This window comes from Papaver somniferum, unplaced genomic scaffold (assembly GCF_003573695.1).
Source record: "Papaver somniferum cultivar HN1 unplaced genomic scaffold, ASM357369v1 unplaced-scaffold_128, whole genome shotgun sequence".
NCBI classification, from domain to species: Eukaryota; Viridiplantae; Streptophyta; class Magnoliopsida; order Ranunculales; family Papaveraceae; genus Papaver; species Papaver somniferum.
In genome coordinates this window covers 5,785,050-5,808,502 of record NW_020621936.1, presented here as the reverse complement: position 1 = coordinate 5,808,502, position 23,453 = coordinate 5,785,050, and the positions used below count along the sequence as shown (strand labels likewise).

The window sequence follows — 23,453 nt, the reverse complement described above, 5'->3', positions numbered from 1 at the left end:
TCTAGAGAGATGCAACGAAGACTAAACCCTAATATGAAAGAAGTAGTTCGAACCGACGTTCTTAAGCTGTTAGATGCAGGCATTATCTACCCCATTTCAGACAGTAAGTGGGTCAACCCCGTTCAGGTTGTTCCCAAGAAATCCGGTATTACTGTAGTCCAGAATGATAACAATGAGTTAATCCCGACCCGAGTGACCACGTGTTGGCATGTTTGTATTGACTATAGGAAATTGAACAAGGTCACTAGGAAGGACCACTTTCCCCTTCCCTTTATCGACCAAATGCTAGAGAGATTAGCTGGACATAGTCATTACTGTTTTCTAGATGGCTACTCAGGCTACAATCAGATCGTTATTTCCCCAGAAGACCAAGAAAAAACTACTTTTACCTGTCCCTTTGGTACCTTTGCGTATAGACGCATGCCTTTCGGGATATGTAACGCCCCTGCGACTTTTCAGCGTTGCATGATGAGCATATTTTCCGATATGGTAGAAAAGTTTTTAGAGGTCTTTATGGATGATTTTTCAGTGTTTGGTTCGTCTTTCGATGAGTGCTTGCATCATTTGTCATTAGTGTTGACTAGGTGTAAGGAAAAGAATCTAGTGCTTAATTGGGAGAAATGTCATTTCATGGTTCGATCAGGAACTGTCTTAGGGCATATCGTATCTTCTAAGGGTATAGAGTTAGATAAAGCCAAAGTTGACCTTATCAAGACTTTACAGGTCCCAAAAACCGTAAGAGATATTAGGTCATTCTTAGGGCATGCAGGTTTTTATCATCGATTCATTAAGGATTTTAGCTTTATTTCTAGACCTCTTTGAAACTTGATTGCAAAAGATGTTAAGTTTGTCTTTGATGATGCTTGTTTAGAGGCTTTTGAGAAGCTTAAGACTTTACTCACTACCGCCCCCATAGTCCAGGCACCCAACTGGAACTTACCCTTTGAGATCATGTGTGATGCTTCAGATTATGCTATTAGTGTTGTGCTAGGTCAGCGAGAAAACAAATTACTTCATGTGATTTACTATGATAGAAAAAATCTGAATGATGCCCAGTTGAACTATACCACTACCGAGAAGGAACTGTTAGCCATTGTGTTTTCCTTAGACAAGTTTAGACCCTATCTCTTAGATTCTAATATCGTCATATATACTGATCATGCTTCTTTGAAATATCTTTTGTCTAAGAAGGATACGAAACCTAGATTGATTAGGTGGATACTTTTGTTGAAAGAGTTTTCTCCAGACATTAGAGACAAAACGGGTGCCGAAAATGTAGTAGCAGACCACTTGTCTAGGCTAGTTGTTGATTCCCATGATGAATCCCTTCCTATAAGGGATAGCTTTCCTGATGAACAACTGTTCTTTGTTACCCAAGCACCTTGGTATGCGAATATAGTGAATTATCTTGTTACTGGTCGAATGCCCCAACATCGGGGTAAACAAGATCGTTCTAGGTTTTTAGCCGAGGTTAAGCACTTCTTTTGGGATGATCCTTATTTGTTTAAGTATTGTCCAGACCAGATTATTAGGAGATGTATACCTGAGAGTGACCAGTCCAGTATTATTTCCTTTTGTCATGATCATGCTTCTGGAGGTCACTTTAGTGCTAAGAAGACTGCTGCTAAGATATTGCAGTGTGGATTCTACTGGCCTTCGTTGTTTAAAGACTCCCATAGTTACTGTGTTACTTGTGAGCGTTGCCAGAAATTAGGAACCATTTCCCGTAGGAACATGATTCCCTTGAACCCTATTTTAGTTGTTGAAGTCTTTGATGTATGGGGAATTGACTTTATGGGTTCGTTTCCTAATTCTTTTGGTAACCTATACATCCTTGTTTCCGAAGACTATGTCTCTAAGTGGATTGAGGCGGTTGCGTGTAAAACCAATGACCATATGGTTGTGATTGAGTTCTTGAAAAATAATATACTTACACGTTTTGGTACACCGCGAGCTATAATTAGTGATGGAGGGTCGCACTTTTGTAATGGACCTTTTAGGCTTCTGATGAAGAAATATGGTATTACACATAAGGTAGCTACCCTGTATCATCCGCAGACTAGTGGTCAGGTAGAGGTTTCCAATAGGGAAATAAAACTTATATTAGAGAAAATAGTTAATCCTAATCGGAAAGACTGGTCGTCTAGGCTTACTGATGCCTTATGGGCTTACCGTACTTCGTTTAAGACCCCCATTGGAATGTCTCCTTATCGTCTTGTGTATGGCAAGGCATGTCATTTACCTGTTGAGTTAGAACATAGAGCTTATTGGGCTGTTAAGCAACTAAATTTTTCACTTGACAAGGCAGGAGCCCATAGGAAACTCCAGCTCAATGAGTTGGACGAGATTCGTATAGATGCTTACGATAGTGCGAAGGAGTATAAGAACAAAATGAAACTTGTGCATGATAGAAATATTTTACGGAAGTCATTTTCTCCAGGTCAAAAAGTTCTTCTGTATGATACCCGTTTACATCTTTTCCCTGGGAAGTTATGTTCTTGGTGGAGGGTCCTTTTATTGTTCGCACTGTCTTTCCTCATGGAGCTGTTGAAATTGAGATACCGGATGGTAGTAGTTCTTCGAAGGTTAACGGTCAGAGATTGAAACCCTTTTTAGAGCCCTTTCCTACAGGTGATGTTGAGGAGGTCCCTCTGGAGAACCCTGTTTACCCTTGATTAACCATCGAAGAAGTTGTATGTTGTATATTAGTTTTTGATTTTATTCACCCAGGTACTATCTTTCCAACTTCTCCTCGTGTTATTTTACTTTTCGTATTGATCTTTTATTAGAAACATTGAGGACAATGTTAGATTTAAGTTTGGGGGCGGGGAAGAACTTTTTAGTTGCACTTTTGAAACTTCTAGCGTCACATGGTATCCGGTTAGCTAAGTTTACATACTGTTTCTCACCGAAAAGATAGAAATTGGAATGTTAGGGATAACAACCTATTGAGACATTAGAAAAAAAGACATTTAGATCATTGAAATTCAGGAGAGAACTTGTTCCTTTTAGAGGGTAACCGTGATGGACCTAACCATCCATGATGGAAAGGCGAGTAGGTCAGGAGGAAATGCCAGAAAGACAAAGCAACCTCACAATGTAGTCTTAGTTACTGGATTGAGACTCTCTCTCAGTAGAAACTTATCATCATCAACAAGTGGAGCGACATCAAAATCTATGAAGAAAGTTGAAGACGTTTTAGGTTTAGAAGCAACAATAGAAAAGAATAATTCAAAAATCAAAGTTGAAGTTATAAGAGCAAATGATATAAGTTGTTAGAATCCATGATACCAAGACATCACAAGTTGTGAAGATCCAAGTTTTGAAAGTCCTTCTCTCATGGACATGTAAATTGTTGTCTTGTAATTTTTGTTTCCAAAAAAAAAAAAAATGAAAAAAATGAAAATTCATCGTTAAGTTTTGTTCAATAAGGCCAAAGGAAAGTAGAAATTTATAAGTCAAGCAAGAAATAAAAGAGAAGAGTTAATTGTCAAGGTTGTATGAGGTTCGATAGTTTATCATCAACAGTTGAAGACCGAAGAAGACGTTGTTTCTACTGAGCACTATGAGAGAGTCGAAAAAAAAGATACGTTTGGTTGCTTTGTTAGTCCGCTTTCAATCTGGAACAAGATCTTTCTAGCACTGTTTTAACTCATCACACGTAATTAGTCCAGCTGTGTAGCAGATGTCCCTCTCATCTTTATCTCTCTCCTAATTTTATCCAGCTGTAAAGCAGCGGACGCATCTTACAATGTTTATCTAGCTGTGTAGAGGATATCTCTTTATCTAGTAGTGTTGCGGATGTGTCTCCCCTTTTCTTCAGTCAGCTTTAGAGCTGAAACATTTAATTTCTCTGGCATTCTAGTTACTTGGAGATAGGTTTAGAATATGTATGTCCTCATAGCTCTTTGGATACTTGTGACCAATTAGAAGTAATGGTTTTGTGGGTACACCTCTGGTAAACCCTCCCGAGATTAACTCGATTTTATTTTTTATTAGTTTTGCTCGAGGACTAGCAAATAATAAGTTTGGGGGCATTTGATAGACACATTTTTGTGTTTAAATTGTACTCAATGTCTCTATTGTTAGTGCTCGATTTTTGTACTAATTTTGATGCTTTGTGTGTTTGTAGGTGTTTTTGGAGAAATACACTTGTGTGGAAAAAGTTGCTCAAAAAGTGCTATTTGGACTCCCGGAGAAAAGTACTAAAGGCACCCTCAATTTGGATAAGGGGCAACTCAGTTGGGCACCTGCTATTCGCACCCTCAGTTTGGGTAGGGGGACACCATCTTCAACATTTCAAAAATTCGTTTTGGCGGGAAAATTTTATTCTCAACTGTGTAACTTTCGGTCGATTCTTGAAGGAGTTCTGGGTAGACTAAAGGGCTGAAACTTAATGGGTAGACGTGATATGTCATAACAAAGCTGGTATGAGTGTTTGTTTTGATCAAATTTGGCTGAAAAATCCTTGAGAAGAAAACAGGGCAGCACGTACACGGAAGAAGATATCCACGGGATTACAGCGAGTTAGACGTGTGATTCTCGTGTTTGGAAGAATCTAACCACTATTTGGAGTGTGAAGAAGTTAAATATGGCAATATGGAAGCTTCAGAACGCGTGAAAATCAATAACAGTGATAAAAATGAAAAGAAAATATTTGTACCGTGCATGGAGAATAATTAAGAATATTTTGCAATCAAGACGAGATATTTTGTTGTTAATATGTATAAATAGGTTGCTGGGATGTTGTAGAAAGGGTGTCGAGAGTTTGGGGGGGCTGAGGAGAGCCAGAGAAGAAGAAATTCGAGTTTTCCCAAACTCGGTTTCTGCTGCTGCTACTGTTGAAGAACACGAAGAACGGACCTGCAGAGACAGTCGTTTTTCAACAGTGTCAGCGACACAGAGGCGAGGGTCGCAGCACAGTGTTTACAGCACTTTCTGTATGTCGTTTTCTGTAACAGCTGGTTTGTAACACTTATAACTGTTACAAACCCGGTTTTATTGTATTTCTCATATTCTCATCATTTGTAAACCATTTTTGAGCATCAATGAAATTCTTTGAGAGGTTTTCCAACATGATGAGCGGCTAGTTCTCTCACAACCAAGGCAATGAGGAAGCTATTTACGCATGAATAATTGGTAATTATTTATTCTTTCTAAACTTATAATTTATAATTCACTCAATCACTGCTTTTGCAGAGTTTTTAATTGTTTGCAAAAAATTTCTTCATTAGTTGTGATTCAATTAGATAGGTTATGCTTTGTTTAGATAATCTATGCTTAGGGATACAATTAATTTTTGAGAATTTTCCAGATTATTTGTGAATTAAGAAATAAGAGTCTTAAAAGATAATTAGCGTTTTGGATTGTTTACCATAATTTATTCATGTGTAATGGTGAAATCAGTGTCTTGGTTGTTTTCTAATATCTTGAAGTCAATTTTGTAATAAGTTTTGTTTGTTTTTAAATTTTTATTAAGTCTAAAATTCATTGCCTTCACAAGTCTTAAAACAACCTTTTTATCACTATCTACAACAACTTTGAAAATACATCAGGAGCTCCGAGACAAACCATACCGCTATGAGACCTTTGAATATGTGCCTGAGGAGTTAGATAATATGCGAGCGAGTCTTTCCTGTTCTCAAGGTGTTGCCGCCGATAGGGATCTGTTGGTGGATAATTTGGAGGGCCTGTGTGAATGTTTAAGGCGTCAAAGGATTTACATGTGATCGCCAGCGCATTTTAGAAGAAAAATGATGTTGCTGATAGGTCCAATCAGGAATTACAAGGGAGGATTCAAACTTTGGGCCAAGTATCCGAAGAGTTAGAATGGGTTCGGGCTCAGTTGTTGGGTCTGCAGACGGCACATGATCGACAGAAGGCCGATTGGAGTGAGCATAAGAAATATTTCCCCACAAACGAGTTTAATGAACAACGTTATCATGAGTTAACTTCCAAGATTTTATCTCTTGAGTGTAGTCTACTTAAGTCCGAGGAAACCATTAAAGTAGTTTTTCCCTTGCTTGAAGGTGTTGTAGCCCTCATGGTGTTGTGCTTGCTCATGTTTTAATGTTATGATGTTGGTGTCCCTGTTACTAATCATCTTTTCTTATTTGCAGTTGAACAAGGAAAAGTGAAGTCATTGGAGGAGGAAGCTGCTCGGCTAAAGGCGAGGGAGACCCAGCTACTCGGGCAGGTAGCCATTGCCGAGGCTGCATCGCTTCAATTGACTCGGGATCTTGCGGCCGAGAAAGAGAAGTTCACCACCGATTTTATCGCCAAGGTTAAAGATGGTGTGAAGGAGGTCATGGATAAGAAGCGAGCCGCTGCTGATGCTAAGAAGGCTGGTTCGGGATCAGTTCCACCAAAAGCCTGAGTAGATCTTTTGTAGTGCTGCGCCAGTATTATGCTCCTTATGTCGGGATGTAAATCGTTTGAACATCCTTATTTTTTCTAACATCTTATTTCAAGGGGTGTTGCGTCGCCAACCGGTTTGTTTGATTAGTTTCTGACATTTTTATGCTTGTTGATACGATTACCTTTCGTTGTTTTGTTATGATATGTCGACGTTTTCCTGCATGACAATGGTTTCAACTAGTTAGTATAAAGTTCATTTCTGTCGAACACAACTCAACAGGGAGGGTCATCGGGCCCAATGCCATGTCCCGATTGAGGTATCTCATCACCGTCATTTTGATCTAGCGGTAGGGTATTCGGTCATTCCTAGGTTTTATTGGCTCGATATGCCAAGAAGTTATCAATTAACTAGCTTGGGCAAGTGATTTCGGCCACTTGCGATGGGAGCAATGTTGTATGCTCGACTATCGGGTACTCGAGCCCCGAAAATCGGCCACTGGTTTCCAACCACCAGGGACCTTAGCCTACCTCGGCACTTGCACACTTCCACTTCCCCGAGTTCGAATATCCCGTCGAGTGTAAGACACCTCGGCACTTGCACACTGCCGTCGCCCCGAGTACGAATGTCCATTCGAGTGTAAGTCACCTCGGCACTTGCACACTGCCGTCGCCCCGAGTACGAATGACCATTAGACGCAATTGTCACATTCCCCACCCCATGTGGATTTTTAAGGAAATAAATGACAAAATATCATACTTGATTATGCACCCTTCATGGGTGATATAGCTTCAGATGTTGAGTGTTCCAAGGTCTCATCTCGGGTGTTCCGTCTGGTTTCAATATCTTATACGCCCCTTTGCCGACTTTTTCCACTATAGTGTAGGGTCCGCCCCATCTTGTCGCCAGTTTCCCATCCTTCTTGTCACTTTTGTAACTGGGTAGCTCCTTCAATACCAATTGTCCAGGTTGAAACTCTCTCGGTCAAACTCGTTTGTTGTACTCGTGTTGTAATCTCCTTTGGTAGTTCTCCATTTTTTGCAGGGCCATTTCTCTAGTTTCTTCTAAATTATCGAGCTTAGCCAAAATGAGGTCTTCCGAGATGTTCCTACTCCACGCCTCGGTCCTTGTAGTGGGTATCATTGCCTCAGTTGGCAGGATGGCTTCAGTCCCATATGTTAGCATGAAAGGTGATAAGCCGGTTGCATCTCTGCGGGTGGTTCTATATGCCCATAGGACATTGTAGAGCTCCTCACACCACTCGCCATATTCTCCATCCAACTTTTTCTTTAGGTTGTTGGCTATGGTTTTGTTTGTAATCTCAGCCTGCCCATTACTTTGTGGGTAAATAGGCGTAGCCTTGCTTTTACGGATGTTGTAGGTGTTAAATAACATGTTAATTTTCTTTCCTTGGAGTTGTAGTCCATTGTCCGAGACACTTGCCGCCGGCACGCCAAAACGACAGATAATGTGCTCCCAGATGAAGTGAAAGACGTATTTATCTCGAATGTGCCTTAGTGGTGCCGCTTCTACCCATTTGGTGAAGTAGTCAGTAGCCACGATCAAGTATTTTCTTTGCCCCGACCCGACGTGTAAGGGCACCACGATATCGATCCCCCACTTGGCAAAGGGTTAGGGGCTGATTATTGAGTTCAAAGTTACTGCAGGTGCATGTATCTTTTTTCCAAATTTTTGGCATTCATCGCAGATTAATGCCATGTGTTTTCCGTCGTCATTCATGTATGGCCAGAAATATCCCATGGTCTTAGCTCGGGCTGCCAGTCTTCGACCCGAGCTGTGATTGCCCGCAGCCCTATAATGCAATTCATTCAAGATTGAGTGTCCTTCTTCTTTGCTTAGGCACCTCAATAGTGGTCCTAGGTAGGATTTCCTATACAGAATTCTGTCTCGTAATTCGTATGTCGCCGCTTTGCTTTAAATTTTATTGATCTCGGGTCGTCCCTTGGGCAATTCTCCCGTCTCCAAATATTGGTGAATGGGTTTGCGCCAATCTCCGTTCTCGTATTTATCAGCTGTAGTTACCGCTACATATGTTTTTGTGTCTATTGGCTCAGGGACAGATGGCATCATGATTCTCATGACTCTGATGCCTTCAATGCTTGAGTCTGTTAGCATGGAGGTGATATACGCCATTGCATCTGAATTTCGATTGTCTTTCCTACAAATATGTCGGAATTTGATGTTTGGTATCTGGTCGATATAGAATTGAGCGAGCTCCCAATACTTCTGCAATACTGGATCATGTATAGCATACTGCCCAGTGATCTTCCTAATGACTAGATGGGAGTCGCTTGTCAGTCTCACGTCGTGGATCCCCATTTCCATTATCATTCTTAAGCCATGTATCACAGCCTCGTACTCGGTGACATTACTTGTTGACTTAAACTCTAGCCTGAAAGAATGGACCATCTTCTTCCCCTTTGGGGTGCTGAAGACTAGTCCTCGGCCTGACCCATCTTTGTTGGACGACCCATCGACGAAGACTTCCCATCGCGTCGGCTGCAAGTTTCAAGGAGGTCGGAGGAGTCTTCTCGGTCTTCTTCCATGCCCGGGATATCTTCAACTCCTTCCTCATCGTCTAAAGGGAAATATGCCAGGAAGTCGTCCACTGCTTGTGCCTTTACTGTTGTTCTCATCTCATAGAAGATATCGAACTGCTTGATTTGAACACTCCATTTAGAAATCCGTCCTGATCTCGCTGCATTGTCGAGCACTGACTTTATGGAAGACTTCGTAAGCACTCGAATTCTGTGGGTCTGGAAGTATGTTCGAAGTTTTTGTGTTGCAAATACCAAGGCTAGTATTAACTGCTCAATTCTAGTGTAATTTTTCTCTGCCGGGTTCATGATCTTGCTTATGAAGTACACAGGCTTCTCCTCGGTCCCCAAACTCCTGACTAAAAATGCGCTTATGGCATAACTTGTTTCCCCGAGATATAGGGTGAGCACTTCATCGGGATCGGGTCTTTGCAAAACTGGTAGGCTTGTGAGATACTGCTTAATCTTTTGGAAGGCATCCTCACATTCCTCGATCCATTTGAATTTTTCTCCTTTCTTTAACGTCCCGAAGAAATCTTTACATTTATCTAAGGATCGTGCGATGAATCGCCCTAGTGTCGCCAAGTTTCCGTTTAGCCGTTGTACATCTTTGATCGTCACCGGGGACGGCATTTCCAACACAACCCTAATCTTCTCTGGATCGGCTAAAATACCTTTATCAGTGATTATGTATCCCAGAAACTTACTCGAGGTAAATGATTATATATTTTTTTGTGGGTTGTAGTAATGAAGGTTCGAACTCTAAGACTTGTGAAGGTGAAGGATTTTTAGATTTATAAAAATTATATACAAAAATATTAACAAATTGGTAGAGAGGTACTGGGACTAATGATTCGGCCAATCTTCATAACATAGGGCTCAATGATTTATTCTCAACAATAATCGCTCAAAACATATATGGACTCTTATTTTGCCAAAGTAGATTCTCAAAACATTGATTGTAAATGTTAAGCATGGAACATCAAATCACCTAAGCTAAGCATGACCCATCTAATCAAATAACACCCAATTTAATCAAATCATATTTCAATTAATTTTTAATGCAAAAGTCTTAAAAATAATTAATAAAATTACCCATGTATGAAGCTCGGCCTCCTCCGTCATCCCAGTGTTGGGGTTTAACTCATCATGGTAAAAATGCTCTCAAAATAATTTATTATGGCTCAAAAATGGTTTACAAATGATGAAAATATGAGAAATACAATAAAACCAGAGAACTACGACCCTCAGTGATAAAATAAGACTGCTGAAGCTCTGTCGCAAACGCTGTGGAAAATAAGACTGCTTGCTTATGACCCACAGGTGTTAGTCGTTACTACTGTAGAAAAACGACTGTTATTGCAGGTCCGTTCTTCGTGTTCTTCATGTTCATCATCAGCAACAGCAGTAGAAACCGAGTTTGGGAAAACTCGAATTTCTTCTTCTCTGGCTCTCCTCAGCCCCCCCAGACTCTCGACGCCGCTTCTACATCACCCTAAGAGACTATTTATACCCATATCACGCATTGAATCTCGTCATAACTCCAAATAATCTTCATTGAACACAAATATTTTCCACGGGCAATAATTTCTATATTTTCTTTCTGCACGCGTTTCTGAGATGTTTCGATCATTCCAATATCTTCTAAATATGTATATGAATCCTAAGAATTATTTTTCTTGCCTTTAGTCTCCTTTAATTTCCATAAATCAACTTGAAACCCTATTTTCCTTTTTTAACTGTTGTGAAAAATATCCGGCGATTGGGCCCAACTTAGGCCATTCCAACACTCAAAATATATTCATATACCCATAAGGAGTCTATCCCTTGAATTTCAGCTCTTTAGTCTACTCATAACCCTTTCAAATCATGCCCGTAAAATCTGCCAGTGTATGAACTAATTTTCCCGCCAAAAATATTTTCAAATTCTGGGAAGAAAGTGACCTCCCCCTAATCCATTCCTGGGGTCCCTTTAGCAATTGGTGCGGAAATAGTAATTTTTGGGGCTGAAACAGTAATTTTTCTGGGGTTCCTCCGGGACATTTCTGGGGTTCTTCCGGTGCATTTCTGGAGTGTCTTTAGTACTTTATCCTAGGGTGTAAAACACCACTTTTTGAGCCAATTTTTGCCGCAAGAGATTATTTCTCTAAAAATACCTATAAAGACATAAAATAACAAAATAAATAGAAAATCGGGTACTAACAATACATACAATTGAGACATATTAGACACATAAATGTGTCTATCAGTAAGCCAAAAGGTGCATTTGGCCGGGTTTACTCGCATCTTATATTTTCTCATGGTTCGAAATATTTCCCTAAGATCATCAATATGATTGTTTTCCACCTTGCTTTTGACTAACATATCGTTCACATAGACTTCGATGGTGTCGTGTATTTTGTCCTAAACATGTCCCCACCAACCTTTGATAAGTGGAGCCGGCGTTCCTCAATCCAAACGGCATTTTGGTGTAGCAATATATCCCTCTAGGTGTGAAGAAAGACGTATGTTCTTGATCCTCGGGAGATAGGGGAATTTGATTATATCTCGAATACTCATCCATCAGTGTTATCGCCTTGTACCCACTATGGACTCTACCAATTGATCGATGTTGGGGAGGGGAAAACTATCCTTTGGGTATGCCTTATTCAAGTCGCTGAAGTCCATACATATTCTGACCCCTCCATTCCTTTTAGGGACTATCACCATATTAGATATCCACTGGGGGTATTGAGCCTTCCGAATGATCCTCGCTATCCGTAGCTTTTTTAACTCGGCCTCTACCGCTGCCTGCAACTCGGGTGCAATCCTCCGCATTTTTTATCGGATCGGTTTGAATTTAGGATCTATTCTTAAGGGGTGTGAGCATACTTCTGGATCGATTCCCTCCATATCATGCATCTGCTAGGCGAACACATTCAGGTGTTCCTTTAAGAAGGTTATTAGTTGTTCTGTTTGTTCTTCTGATAGTAAGGTTCCAATTTTTGCTATCTTAGGTTCCTTCCCGGTTCCTAAGTTGATTTGTCGGGTAGCCTCTAAGGCCGAGAAACTAGGATTTGATTCCCCGACCGACGTCGCCTCCTTTTATTGCTACAAGATTTCTTGCTCGCCTGTTTCATAGGTCGCAATGGCTTGTGAGAGTACCTTCTCTAACTCTTCCGCTGCTTTAGCCTCCTTAGCTTTGTTTTTTTCTCGGCGATGTCTTGACCTCCTTTCCTCATTTTGTTGAATATCCAGCTGCATGCATTGTCTTGTAGTCTGTAGATCACCTAATACCTCCACAACCCCTCGGTAAGATGGGAACCTTAATTTCTGATGGTATGCCGATGCCACACCTTTGATACCCGCGATCCAAGGTTTACCTAGGATAGCCTCATAGGGTGATACGACATCCACTGCACAAAAGGTGGTAAGTGTGTCCAAGTATCCCTGTCCGTACGATACTCTGAGAGTGACCTCCCCCTTTGGCACGGTCACTGTACCGTTGAAGCCGTAGATCCGATAAGTTGAAGGGATCAAAACGTCATCTGATAAATTCATCCTCTTGAACGTGTCGTAAAATAGGACCTCGACCGAGCTCCCGCTGTCCATCAGTATCCTTTTCACCCCCCACTCCTGGATGATTAAGGTAACTACTAAGGGATCTCCATGTGCTTGGCCATTCGATGGGACGTCCTTGGATGAGAAGGTGATCGGCTGCATCATCCAGGGTTCCATAGGCAAAGTTTTAGCTACGCTAAGGATCTCTTTTCCTGCCCGATCTCTCTTGCAGATTCTAGAAGTGATACTTCCCCCTAAGTCGAGTCTTTGGGTCGCCGAGTGTGAAATGGTGTTGCAGGTGAACTGAGTTCCTCGGTCGATCCTCACTTTATGCACGGGAGCATCAGGCTGTTGGGTCGATATCGGCGTTGTCTTAACAAAATGTCGTAAGTAGCCATCTCAGATCAAATGTTGAACAATGTCTTTTACCTCTCGGCAGTTATTAGTCGAGTGGCCTCGGTACTGGTGGTAATGACAAAACTCGAGATGGTTTCTTGTATCGTCAAACTGGATTCCCCTTGTCTTTGGGTATCTGAAGTCGTTTTGATTTTCTACTTCCTTGAATATTTCCTCTAATGGTGCATTCAGAGGCGTGTACGTCCTTGGTTCATGACGAGGTTTATTTCCTTTCTCAACCCATTCCTTCTTGCCCGAGCCTTGTTGTGGTGTCATCGGCCTTTTCTATGATCGTTTTGGGTCTTATCGAGGAACAGGTTCCACCGACGCACTGGCTTCTTGTACTCCTCTATCCTGCGCTCCCTCTTGTATCTCCTCTAAGGCGATGTAATTCTCTTACATCTTCCTCATCTCCCTTAATATCTGCGGCTTCTCAGTATACATAGCTATCCAAATAGGGTCGGATTTTCCTAATGAATTTTCGAATCCGAAAATCTGTTGGTCGACTGGTACTTTTCCGATGTCGGTGCACAACTTCCTCCATCTGTCCGTTAGGGATCTTAAAGGTTCCCTGAACCTTCGTGCCAGTGTGAACAGTTTGTTCACCCTTGGGTGAGAAATGCTATTATGCATGTATGTTTCGAGAAATGTTTCCAATGGACTCATCGGGCAGAGTATAGAACCAGTTCTTGGCCTCGCCTTCTAGGCTTGCTGGGAAAAACTTACACATAACCACGTCATAGTTTTTCCATTGTAGTAGGGACATGCTGTACATCTTGATGTGCTCTCCTGCGTCGCCGGTGCCGTCAAACCTGGATGGGAAGGTTGGAAGTGTACATTTTGGGGGGAATGGTGCTCGTTCAAGTTCCTTGGTGAAAGGAGTTATCTGTTCTTCGCTAATCACCTCTGCTAACCTGTCATCCTCACCGTCTCCCGCCAATTTCTTAACCATCTCCTCAAGTTGCTTGAGCTTAGCCTCCGTCGCCGCCTCGAATCTCCTATTATGCACTTATTTGTCGGTCGAAGAATTCTCGGGTGGACCATAGCCGTTTCTCGTTCGGTTGGGGTCGGGTGCACGTCCTCGGGCCAAGGGCGGTGTTTGAGTTCGTCCTGATTGAGTGTGGCTGCTGGAAGCTCCTCGACTCGATGACCCTCGTGACCCAGATCTCTGGTTTCGAAGTCGATAGTTTTCATGCTCCAACACCAGGTTCCTTCTCTGTAATTCCCTCATCATATCCTCTGTCTCCTCTGATTGGCCAGAATTGCCAGCAGTGTCGGGTCGGTGCTCTCGTGACTGGAATGACCATTGCCTTGGTTCCCTACCATATTGGGTGGTGGAACTGGTGGTGCCACAGGAGAAGCTACGGGGGGAGCGGTTGCAATTGGTGGGATGTCCCGGGTGGTGTTACCCAATTCTAGGTGCACTCGCCTAAGCCTCTCTCCTTCTTGTTCCAAAGCCCTCTGATACTCTGCACGTTGCTGAGCTCGTCTACAGTCCTCTTGCATTATTCGTGCTTCCTCGTCTTCCTCTGTGTCCGATGCAGTCTTTCCGTATATCATCTCCCCTCGTCTCATTCGACACGGGTCAATTCTTAGTTCTCTCGGGGTGAGTTCATCGTCTTGGACTAAGTCGACTTCCTCATTAACAGTTGTCATGCCTCCACCCGGTGCCCGGGGCTCTCCTTATTGATGTTGTTGACTGTTTTTTCGAGAGTCCGTTACTCCCTCCTGTGCGCTAGTTCCTGTTACAGTTCGATTCCTCAGAATCCTTCCCGTCCCGGAAGTACTTGCCATCGGCTCGGATCTGATTGATACTCTTCGGCTCGCCCTTCCCTACCTACGTCAGAAAAATAGACAACACCTCACTTTGGACTGTTTTCGAAAAAGTTAAGGATGAAATACAACAACTCTGGATTTCAGAAGAAGAAAAAGTTCAACCAAGTACGATTCCTTTTTGCTTCATCTTGCCAAGCTCAGCAAAAAACAGGTCGTTTTGACAAATAAGACAATCTTTAGAAATGTTGTTTTGTAACGTCTCTTTCGGTACTTTTATTATGCATTAATCATCGTTTGTCCCAACATTCTTTGTGCCAGAAATCGTTAATTATCTGTACGTTCGGTCGGAAAATTTCTTTCTTGACTAAGATTTGTGGTGATGACCTCCGTCAATCGATCTGTCGGTGTCTCACCAGCACAAGCTTTCCTAACGAGTTTTCTCTTCCTTTTGGATTTGTGATGATGCTGTAGGGCTCTTGTGACAGGGTTAAGATGAGACTATTGTGAAAGTACTCATTGCACCCTTTCTAGCCATAGCTTTTGGAAAACCGTAACTCAACGATTTCGAGCTTATTTTACCGCTGCTACTGTTGTGATTAAGTTACCCACGACCAGCAGGGTGGTGTTTTTTCTAGCTTCTACCAAACATAAAAGACAGTTCTTTTGTGATTTTCAAATCCTTCTGATCACTCGTTTCAGTCACAAAAGAAAACACAACCGATCAAAACTTAAACCGGACTTCTTAATCAGAACTATTTAACGTAAAGAGAAAATTTTCAAAAGCATACCTCACAAGCTTGTTTTACAAGAGAATCTTATAATATAAAGGAAATTTTGATTAATATGCAACGAGAATCTTGTTTTACAAGAGTACAACAGCTCTGATTGTTGACACGAGTATAAATCAGAACTTTGCAAACTCGACGAAAATTAAATGAAAACGAAAGTAACACACCGAGTTTCGAAAAGGAAAGAAAGATAAGAAAGAAAGGAAAAAACTTTTAAAAAACTCGTCCATCAACTCATATTTCTCAACCATAAGAGTCTTTCACTTAGCGTCAACTAGCATCCAAGGATGTGTTAAGGAGCTTGTGAATCTCTCTTTAATGGCTTTGACGCAAGGTATCAAAAGATGTTACACGGTCCTCTTAGTCGGCGCCAGAATGTAGATGTGGAAAACCCTACAGCTATATCTGAAGATAAGCATACACACGCCTAATGAAGTAAACAAATAAGAGAAGCATAAGAACACAAGATATACGTGGTTCAGTATGATTACCTACGTCCACGGGGATAAAGGGATGATCTCATTACTTGATTCAAGGTTACAAAGGACGCCACTTCTTACAAACTCTTAATTCTCGGTCTTAAGCTCTTAGTGTTCTCTCTTCCCTCACTGATTACTTGCCCTTTAGCTCTCTACATGGCTCTCTATTTATACCTACAAGTGATGATACATCCAGGTTAAAGTGTAAGTCGCGGCGTATCTTCCTTGATGTCCTTCTCGGGTAGCAGGAGATATCTTTTCCGAGATGTAGGGCTAGTCCTGATGATATCTTCTCCTGACATCCATTCATCCGATGTCGATCAGTTAGTGAGTATGGACGATGTTGCCCTTGATATTCTTAGCCGAGTCTTACTTTGACCAGATTCTTCTTATCTTATCAACTACTTTATGAATGTATTTATTGCTCTTGTACTCGATGGTTGTCTCTTCTGTCACCTCCGACCTTTACACGTATTGTATGCACGGGTTCCTTTAGTGTCTCTTTTCTCGCGCCTAGGCCAGGTAGAATGATTTGGTGCTTCACGCCTTATCTGCTGTCGATGCCCCAACTACCTAGGATTGCTCCACCTGGATCTGTGGATTACTTACACCTACAACCATTTTGACTGGAACATTGCACTCGTACTTTTCTTCGATTCGGTAACAAGACCCCCTACCCCCTAATTTTAGATGCATGTAACATTTCGTCTAAGAAATATAATGATGACCTTATTTTTCGTCCAAAGATTCCCACCAAAAGTTCCTTAAGACCTATTCTATGCCTTTAACGATTTTAGCCATAGAAATAAAAGAGAGAAAGCATGCACACATACAGGGACGGCCTCGAGATGCTGATGCCCCGAAGCTGATATACAAATTGATGCCATGTACATGGCTTTATATAAATAGTAGATTATTTGACTAACACCGCAAATAAACTAAACAACTATTTAGCTTTTTCGATCATGATTATAAGGGTAATGAAATCCAAAAATGAACTCTAATGATCTATTAAATTTTCTTATGACCTTATATATTATGGGTCTTACTCTCGTGATCCCAGGGTCATATAAATAAATATGTAAATTATTCTTAAGGCCCTACCATAATATTAGAAGTTAGATTACCAAAATAACCTTCAATAAAATATTAAAATCCAGGATGTGTATCGTTATATCCCCATTTCTTTCTCCGCCAGTTACATAACTGCAAACACTCTCAGAAAGAAAAAACACTCTCAGAAAGAAAAAATTTAAATTTCTTTCTACTCTCGATAAATTGTTAACTGAAATTGTTAAATTCCACTCTTGATAAATTGTTTACTGAAATCCATCATCAAAAATGATTTTTTATCATCATAAAAATGAGAAAGAGAAAACCTAGAAAAAAGACGAATTCTGAATCTGATCTAGAAGAACATCAAACATTGAAGCAATTACAGAGAGGTATTTTAGTTGTTAAAACCTTTACTTGTTTATGTTACTTGTACTTGATAATTAGAAGTTGAATTTTTATTCTGAAGGAGAATCGAAATCTGAGGGGAAACTTAACAAATGGAAAAGAAATCAAATTGTAGAAGATAGTGAATCAGATGATGAACAAACTAATTGAAGAAGAAAGTCAAAATGAATTAGATGAAGAAAGTGAAAGAGATACTGAATCTTCTGAAAGAGGTATATGTTTTAGTTGAAATTTGTATCTTATTTTTTGTATGATGAATTTCTGTGCGAAATTTGGATCTTCGGAATTGGTTTCATGTTTGATATTTTTACATTTATCTGTACGAAATGAATGATCTTCGAATACAATTTGATACAAATTTTTGTGAAGATATTACTCACATACTTTGTACTGACAGAAAATGAATATTTTGTGAAGATATTAGTCACATACTAAAATTTGTTTTTGTTTATGTAGAAATCATCAATAAGAAGAAAAATGGTAAACGTAAGAAGAATATTAATGTTTCTGATGGAGAAGGTATTAAATCTATGTTTTTCCAATGTTGTAATGTCTCAAGTTTTACTAGTATTCATGTTGATTTATTTATTTTTCTGAAGTTTAACAGTATGTGTGTAATATCTCCACATACAAAAATTTTAACAGAATCAACTTTTTAGTTAATATAAACTTGTTTTTGTTTATGTAGAAGCAAGCTCAAAACATAAGAAGTCTAAGAAAGGTACTTATGCTTTGTCTCGACTCTCTGACTATTTATTTTTACAAAAATCTGCATCCCACCTCTGAGACGAAGCATGTTAATATATTTATAGATTTGACTATTTATTCATGTTGATATATTTATAGATTTGTAGATCAACATTATATGATTAACATATAATCAAGCAGAGAGTCGAAACATTATCTAATCCCGTATTATCTAATCAAGCAAAGAGTCGAGACATATCAGTTGCAACTAATAAGATAGATTCGTTTTAAAAATCATTATGCTGGGGTCCGTCTCATCCAACTAATCATTGGCACACACCAATACGACCTGTTTGTTTTGTTCACTAATGAATGACTAAGTGATGGTATACCCATACGACCTGTTTTGTAGGCAATGCCACTGTTTATTATACCCATTCTAGAAATTGCTTTTGGGTATAAGATATATCATCATATCATAAAAGACATCAAAAATTGTTCAAGTCGAAGCAGTTCCTTGCAAATTATTATAAGCTTGAGTAAATACCTTAAGTGTATGTGTGATGTAGGGAAAATCTTTTCCTTCTTAACTTATCCTCTACATTTGCTGCTTTACTTATTCATCTTAGGTTTCAGTTCCTCTTCTATCTGTTTTATCATCTTAGGTTTCAGTTCCTCTTCTTAACCTATCCTCTAAATGTTCTCGTTTGAAGAATGAAATTTACCTTTTGAAAGAGTTTGTAGATTAACATTATATGATTAATATCTCCACATACAATTTTTTTTGACAAAATCAACTTTTTAGTTAATAAAATCGAAAGTGTGATTATTATCTTCACACTTCAATTTTTGGTAAAATCTAACTTGTTTATGCATATATATGTATGTTATGCAAATTTAATTATTTTTACTAAAATCATTGTGTGATTATTGTCATACTAAAAGGTCATATTTTTGTTTATGTAGAATCAAATGAAGCAAGAAAACAGAAGACATCTAAGAAAGGTTCTCCAAAACAAACAAAAAAAGTTAATTTGGGTGTTGGACCATCTAAGAAGGGTATTAAAAATAATCTATTTTTAGATGTTTGTTATTCAATTGTATGGTGAATGTGTTTCAAATAAGTAAAAATGTTTCAAATCAGTTTTTGTAGCATATGGAGACAGGCCATATAGAGCAGCTTTTAACGGTTTGGCTTTTCTAGTTACTGTAATGAAGAAACGAAAAGTAAAATTGACTGCTGAACAAATTAATAAGATTAAAGAATCTCCATTTGGGTACTTGTTCTTACTGTTCTGAGAAATAAACTATAAGGCATCTCACTGGGACAAATTAAATAATGCTTGCATTTAGTTGTTGATGTGTTTTAAAGAAGCAACAGATGATGAAATAAAGTTTGAATTTGTCAAGGATTATGTAACATGTGTTCTGACGTCCACACCGGAAGAGTTCAGTGTTATAACTGGGATGTCATTCTTTGAAGACAGGCAACGTGAAACAAAGGAGGCAATGTATGGTGGTGACTTTAAAGAGAGTGAGTTTTACATTAGGAATTTTGGTGATCGTAAATCTGCAAGAAAGAAAGAGATATAAAAGGCAATCTTTAAATTGTTAGGATTTCAAGAAGATGAGGAAATTGATGATGAATTAGAGGAAACTGAAAATGAATTAGAGGAAACTGAAGATGATGAAGAGGAGGAAATGGAACAGTCTCCTAATTTGTCAGAAGAAGGTGAAGATGAGGAAATGGAATAGTCTCTTAGTGTATCAGAATATGATGAAGATGAGGAAATGGAAAAGTCTATAATAAGAAGTAAAAATGAAGATTTGGCGATGCTTATAGGATTGTTCATGTGCAATACTCTCTTCTTTACAACTAAATATGTTGGTGCAATAAAGGAGAAGTATCTTGGTCTAGTTAAAGATTTTGAAAATGCAAACCTTGTCATGGGCGCATGTAATCCATACACATTTGGCCAAACAAATAAATAAAAATTTCAAGAAACCACAGAATATTACTGGATGTGTTGTTTATCTGCTGGTGAGTTATAACAAAACTTTGTATGTTTATCTTGATCAAGTATTTTTTCAATTTGAAAAAATTGTTATTTTACAATGAATTCATACAGATTGGGTTTGCTGAGCATACCCACATAGTGATGGCGGGATCTTTAGCAAAACACAAATTTGTTCCAAGAGAAGACAGGTGGAACTTGAGAGATATTTCCAAAGCAGTACTGAAAGAGATGAATACGGCAAAGGTATGGAGAATCTTCCATTTGTGTTAAACCTGCATCGTATTTGTGTTAAACCTGCATCGTATTTGAGAGATATTTGAAATCGTAGTACCACTTCTATTTGTGTTAAACCTGTATCGTATATATTTCCTATAATCGTTGTCTCTATGTTTAAGCTAGCATCTGCATATCTATTTCCTACAGTCGTTGTCTATATGTGCATATGTTTATAGTTTCTGAAATAAAAATATAGTTGTGTGAATAGTTTTTGCACTATAATTGCAGTTTAAAAATAAATTCATTGAAGGGTTCACAGAAAATGAAAAAGTGGCACTGAATAACTATAAAGAACATAGAGAAGACAAATATCAAGACTTGAGGATGACTATAAAGTCAAATTGGGAACAAATGAAGAAAATTAATGGTATTGATGAACAAACTGTGTCTAAAATGAAAGAACTGATGAATGAAATCTATTACGAAGCTTTCTCAGACATTCTTCCTGATGATGATGTTGCGAACATATTATAAGGGTTACAGGTATACTATGTAGTTCTTTTTTTTTTCTATAAATATATCAACATGAATACTAGTAAATAAACATATTTTTTTAATTATTTTATTACTAAATTAAGCAGGAAGTTCAGAAAGATGTCGGAGATATTAATAAAGAGCCAATTGAAACTGGTAGTTCAGAAACGAATGCTATTTATCCAGAACAATGTCGTATTGCTACTGATACATGAAAAATTAGATCTACTCCTGAAGTACGGGATGCTGTTGATGATAGGAAATCAAGTAAGTTTTACATCAGGAGAAAAGGAAGTTTGACAGAATCCAAATCTAATATACAAAAAGATAATGTTATTTGTAAGGATTCAGAAGAGAAGGATATTTACGACAAGAATAATGAAATTATTGAAAAGCTTGAAGAGGTAAATTACGAAAAAAGTTAATTTTTGATGAACATTGTTGATTAACTTGAGACATTATATAACATTACTTTATTTCAGGAAGGATTGATTCAAGACATTACATTATTGGAAAAAGTTACAAGTGAATCATCTAAGACAATAGAAGAGCTTCAACAGGTAATTAGAATATTTATGAATATAGATTATGGTTTGCTGACCATGTGAATATAGTATTCACATTTTTTAAGTTAAATTTTACATTAATAGAGTATGGCAAGCTGAATATATTTATTTTATGTGTAAGGGTCTTTAGAGAAATGCCATGTGAATATAATCTTCACATTGAATATAATCCCATGTGAATATAATCTTCACATTAAAAAATTATGAATATGAACCTGACAGAATCAGTTTTAAGTTAAATTTTACATAAATAGAGTATGGTAAGCTGAATATATTTATTTTTATGTCTAAAAGTCTGTAGAGAAATACCTCATAGAATGACAAGAATGTGTACACTTATTTTTATTGATTAATTTGAGACATTATTTGAGATTTCAGGAAGGATTGAAACAAGGCATTACTCTCAATGAAGGCATACCATCATCGGAAAAAGTTACAATGGATGCGATTTTTTTAACGTATCCCAAATTCATTTTTTGCTTTTAATCCAGAATTTTTATGAATATAGATTATGGTTTGCTGACCATGTGAATATAATCTTCACATTAAAAAAATGTGAAGATGAACCTCACAGAATCAGTTTTAAGTTAAATTTTACATTAATAGAGTATGGTAAGATGAATATTTTATTTTATGTGTAAGAGTCTGTAGAGAAATACCATGTGAATATAATCTTTACATTGAATATAATCCCATGTGAATATAATCTTCAGATTAAAAAATTGTGAATATGAACCTCACGGAATCAGTTTTAAGTTAAATTTTACATAAATAGAGTATGGCAAGCTGAATATATTTAACTATAAATTTTCTCTTATCGTGTCTGATGTTTATTGCTCTTCATCTTTTTCAAGTTTAACTATAAATTTATGTTGACAGACTTAATTGAAATGAATCATGTTTGTGAGCATTTTCAGGATGGAGATAGTGACTCATTAATCCAAAGTATTGATGAATTGCTACGATCTACTAGCAAAGAGAAGATAGATATACCAGCAGAAGTGACTCCAGTTGTTACAAATGAAAAAGAAAACTTGTCTATTGGAGACATTTCATCATTGGAAAAAGTTACAAATGAATCATCTAAGACAATAGAAGAGCTTCAACAGGTAATTAGAAATATTAATGAATATAGATTATGTGCAATAGTATGCAGAGAAATACCATGTGGTGGTTATAATAATTTTTGGGGATTTAGGTTTTAAGTATATTTAAGTTAATATCATCACAGAATAATTGAAAAATCCTAAATTGGGGATTTAGGTTTTCTGGCTGAAAACCCAGAAACAGAATTAAAATTGTGAATATGAACCTCACAGAATCAGTTTTAAGTTAAAATTGTGAATATAATTATTAGAAATAATAATGAATATAGATTGCGTGTATTAATATGCAGAGAAATACCATGTGAATATAATCTTCACATTAAAAAAATGTGAATACGAACTTCACAGATTCAGTTTTAAGTTAAATTTTACATAAATAGAGTATGGTAAGCTGAATATATTTAATTTTATGTCTAAAAGTCTGTAGAGAAATACCTCAAAGAATGAGAAGAATGTGTACACTTATTTTTGTTGATTAAGTTGAGACATTATTTGAGATTTCAGGAAGGATTGAAACAAGGCATTACTTTCAATGAAGGCATACCATCATCGGAAAAAGTTACAATGGAATCAGCCAAGAAAATAGACGATCTTCAAAAGGTAATGAGAATATTCATGAAAAATAGAGTATATTTAACTGACTACATTTATTTTATATGTAAAAATATTTATAGACAGACCATGTGGATATAATCTTCACATTAAAATTACTGAAACATTAAGAATTCTTTTGTTTAATGGAATTTAATTTTCAGGGTTCCAAAGTTGAAGAGGTGTAGATGGTGGATTTTCGACAAAGGGTAGAATTGTAAAACTATACTCCAGATTCGGCAACCGGATGAGTATTGAGGCTCATGTGTCTCATCAAAGCATGAAAGCTCATGTCATAAAATCTCTGACTGAGAAGGCTGTCTCTCAGAGTACATGTTGATGTGTAGTCTCTCAGCTGAGGCCACGACACATCTCATGAATA

The 23,453-nt window shown here is 38.2% G+C and overlaps 1 protein-coding gene across 1 annotated transcript; it reads left to right on the top strand.

The window, feature by feature from the left end:
* The first annotated feature begins 17,483 nt into the window (after window positions 1-17,483).
* Window positions 17,484-19,795, top strand: LOC113331849 (mitotic apparatus protein p62-like). Its single transcript, XM_026578502.1, has 7 exons — window positions 17,484-17,565; window positions 17,810-17,872; window positions 18,042-18,074; window positions 19,007-19,099; window positions 19,185-19,267; window positions 19,394-19,574; window positions 19,656-19,795. Exons 1-7 carry the CDS (start codon window positions 17,484-17,486, stop codon window positions 19,793-19,795), a joined length of 675 nt encoding a protein of 224 aa, XP_026434287.1.
* The last annotated feature ends 3,658 nt before the right edge of the window (window positions 19,796-23,453 follow it).

What these genes read in the sequence shown, in the direction of transcription:
- LOC113331849 (XM_026578502.1), top strand. Translation starts at nt 17,484, where the DNA reads ATGATGAACAAACTAATTGAAGAAGAAAGTCAAAATGAATTAGATGAA. An exon ending in TAATGTTTCTGATGGAGAAG is followed by an intron (nt 17,873 to 18,041) that starts GTATTAAATCTA and finishes TTGTTTATGTAG; the next exon opens with AAGCAAGCTCAAAACATAAG. An exon ending in ACATAAGAAGTCTAAGAAAG is followed by an intron (nt 18,075 to 19,006) that starts GTACTTATGCTT and finishes TTGTTTATGTAG; the next exon opens with AATCAAATGAAGCAAGAAAA.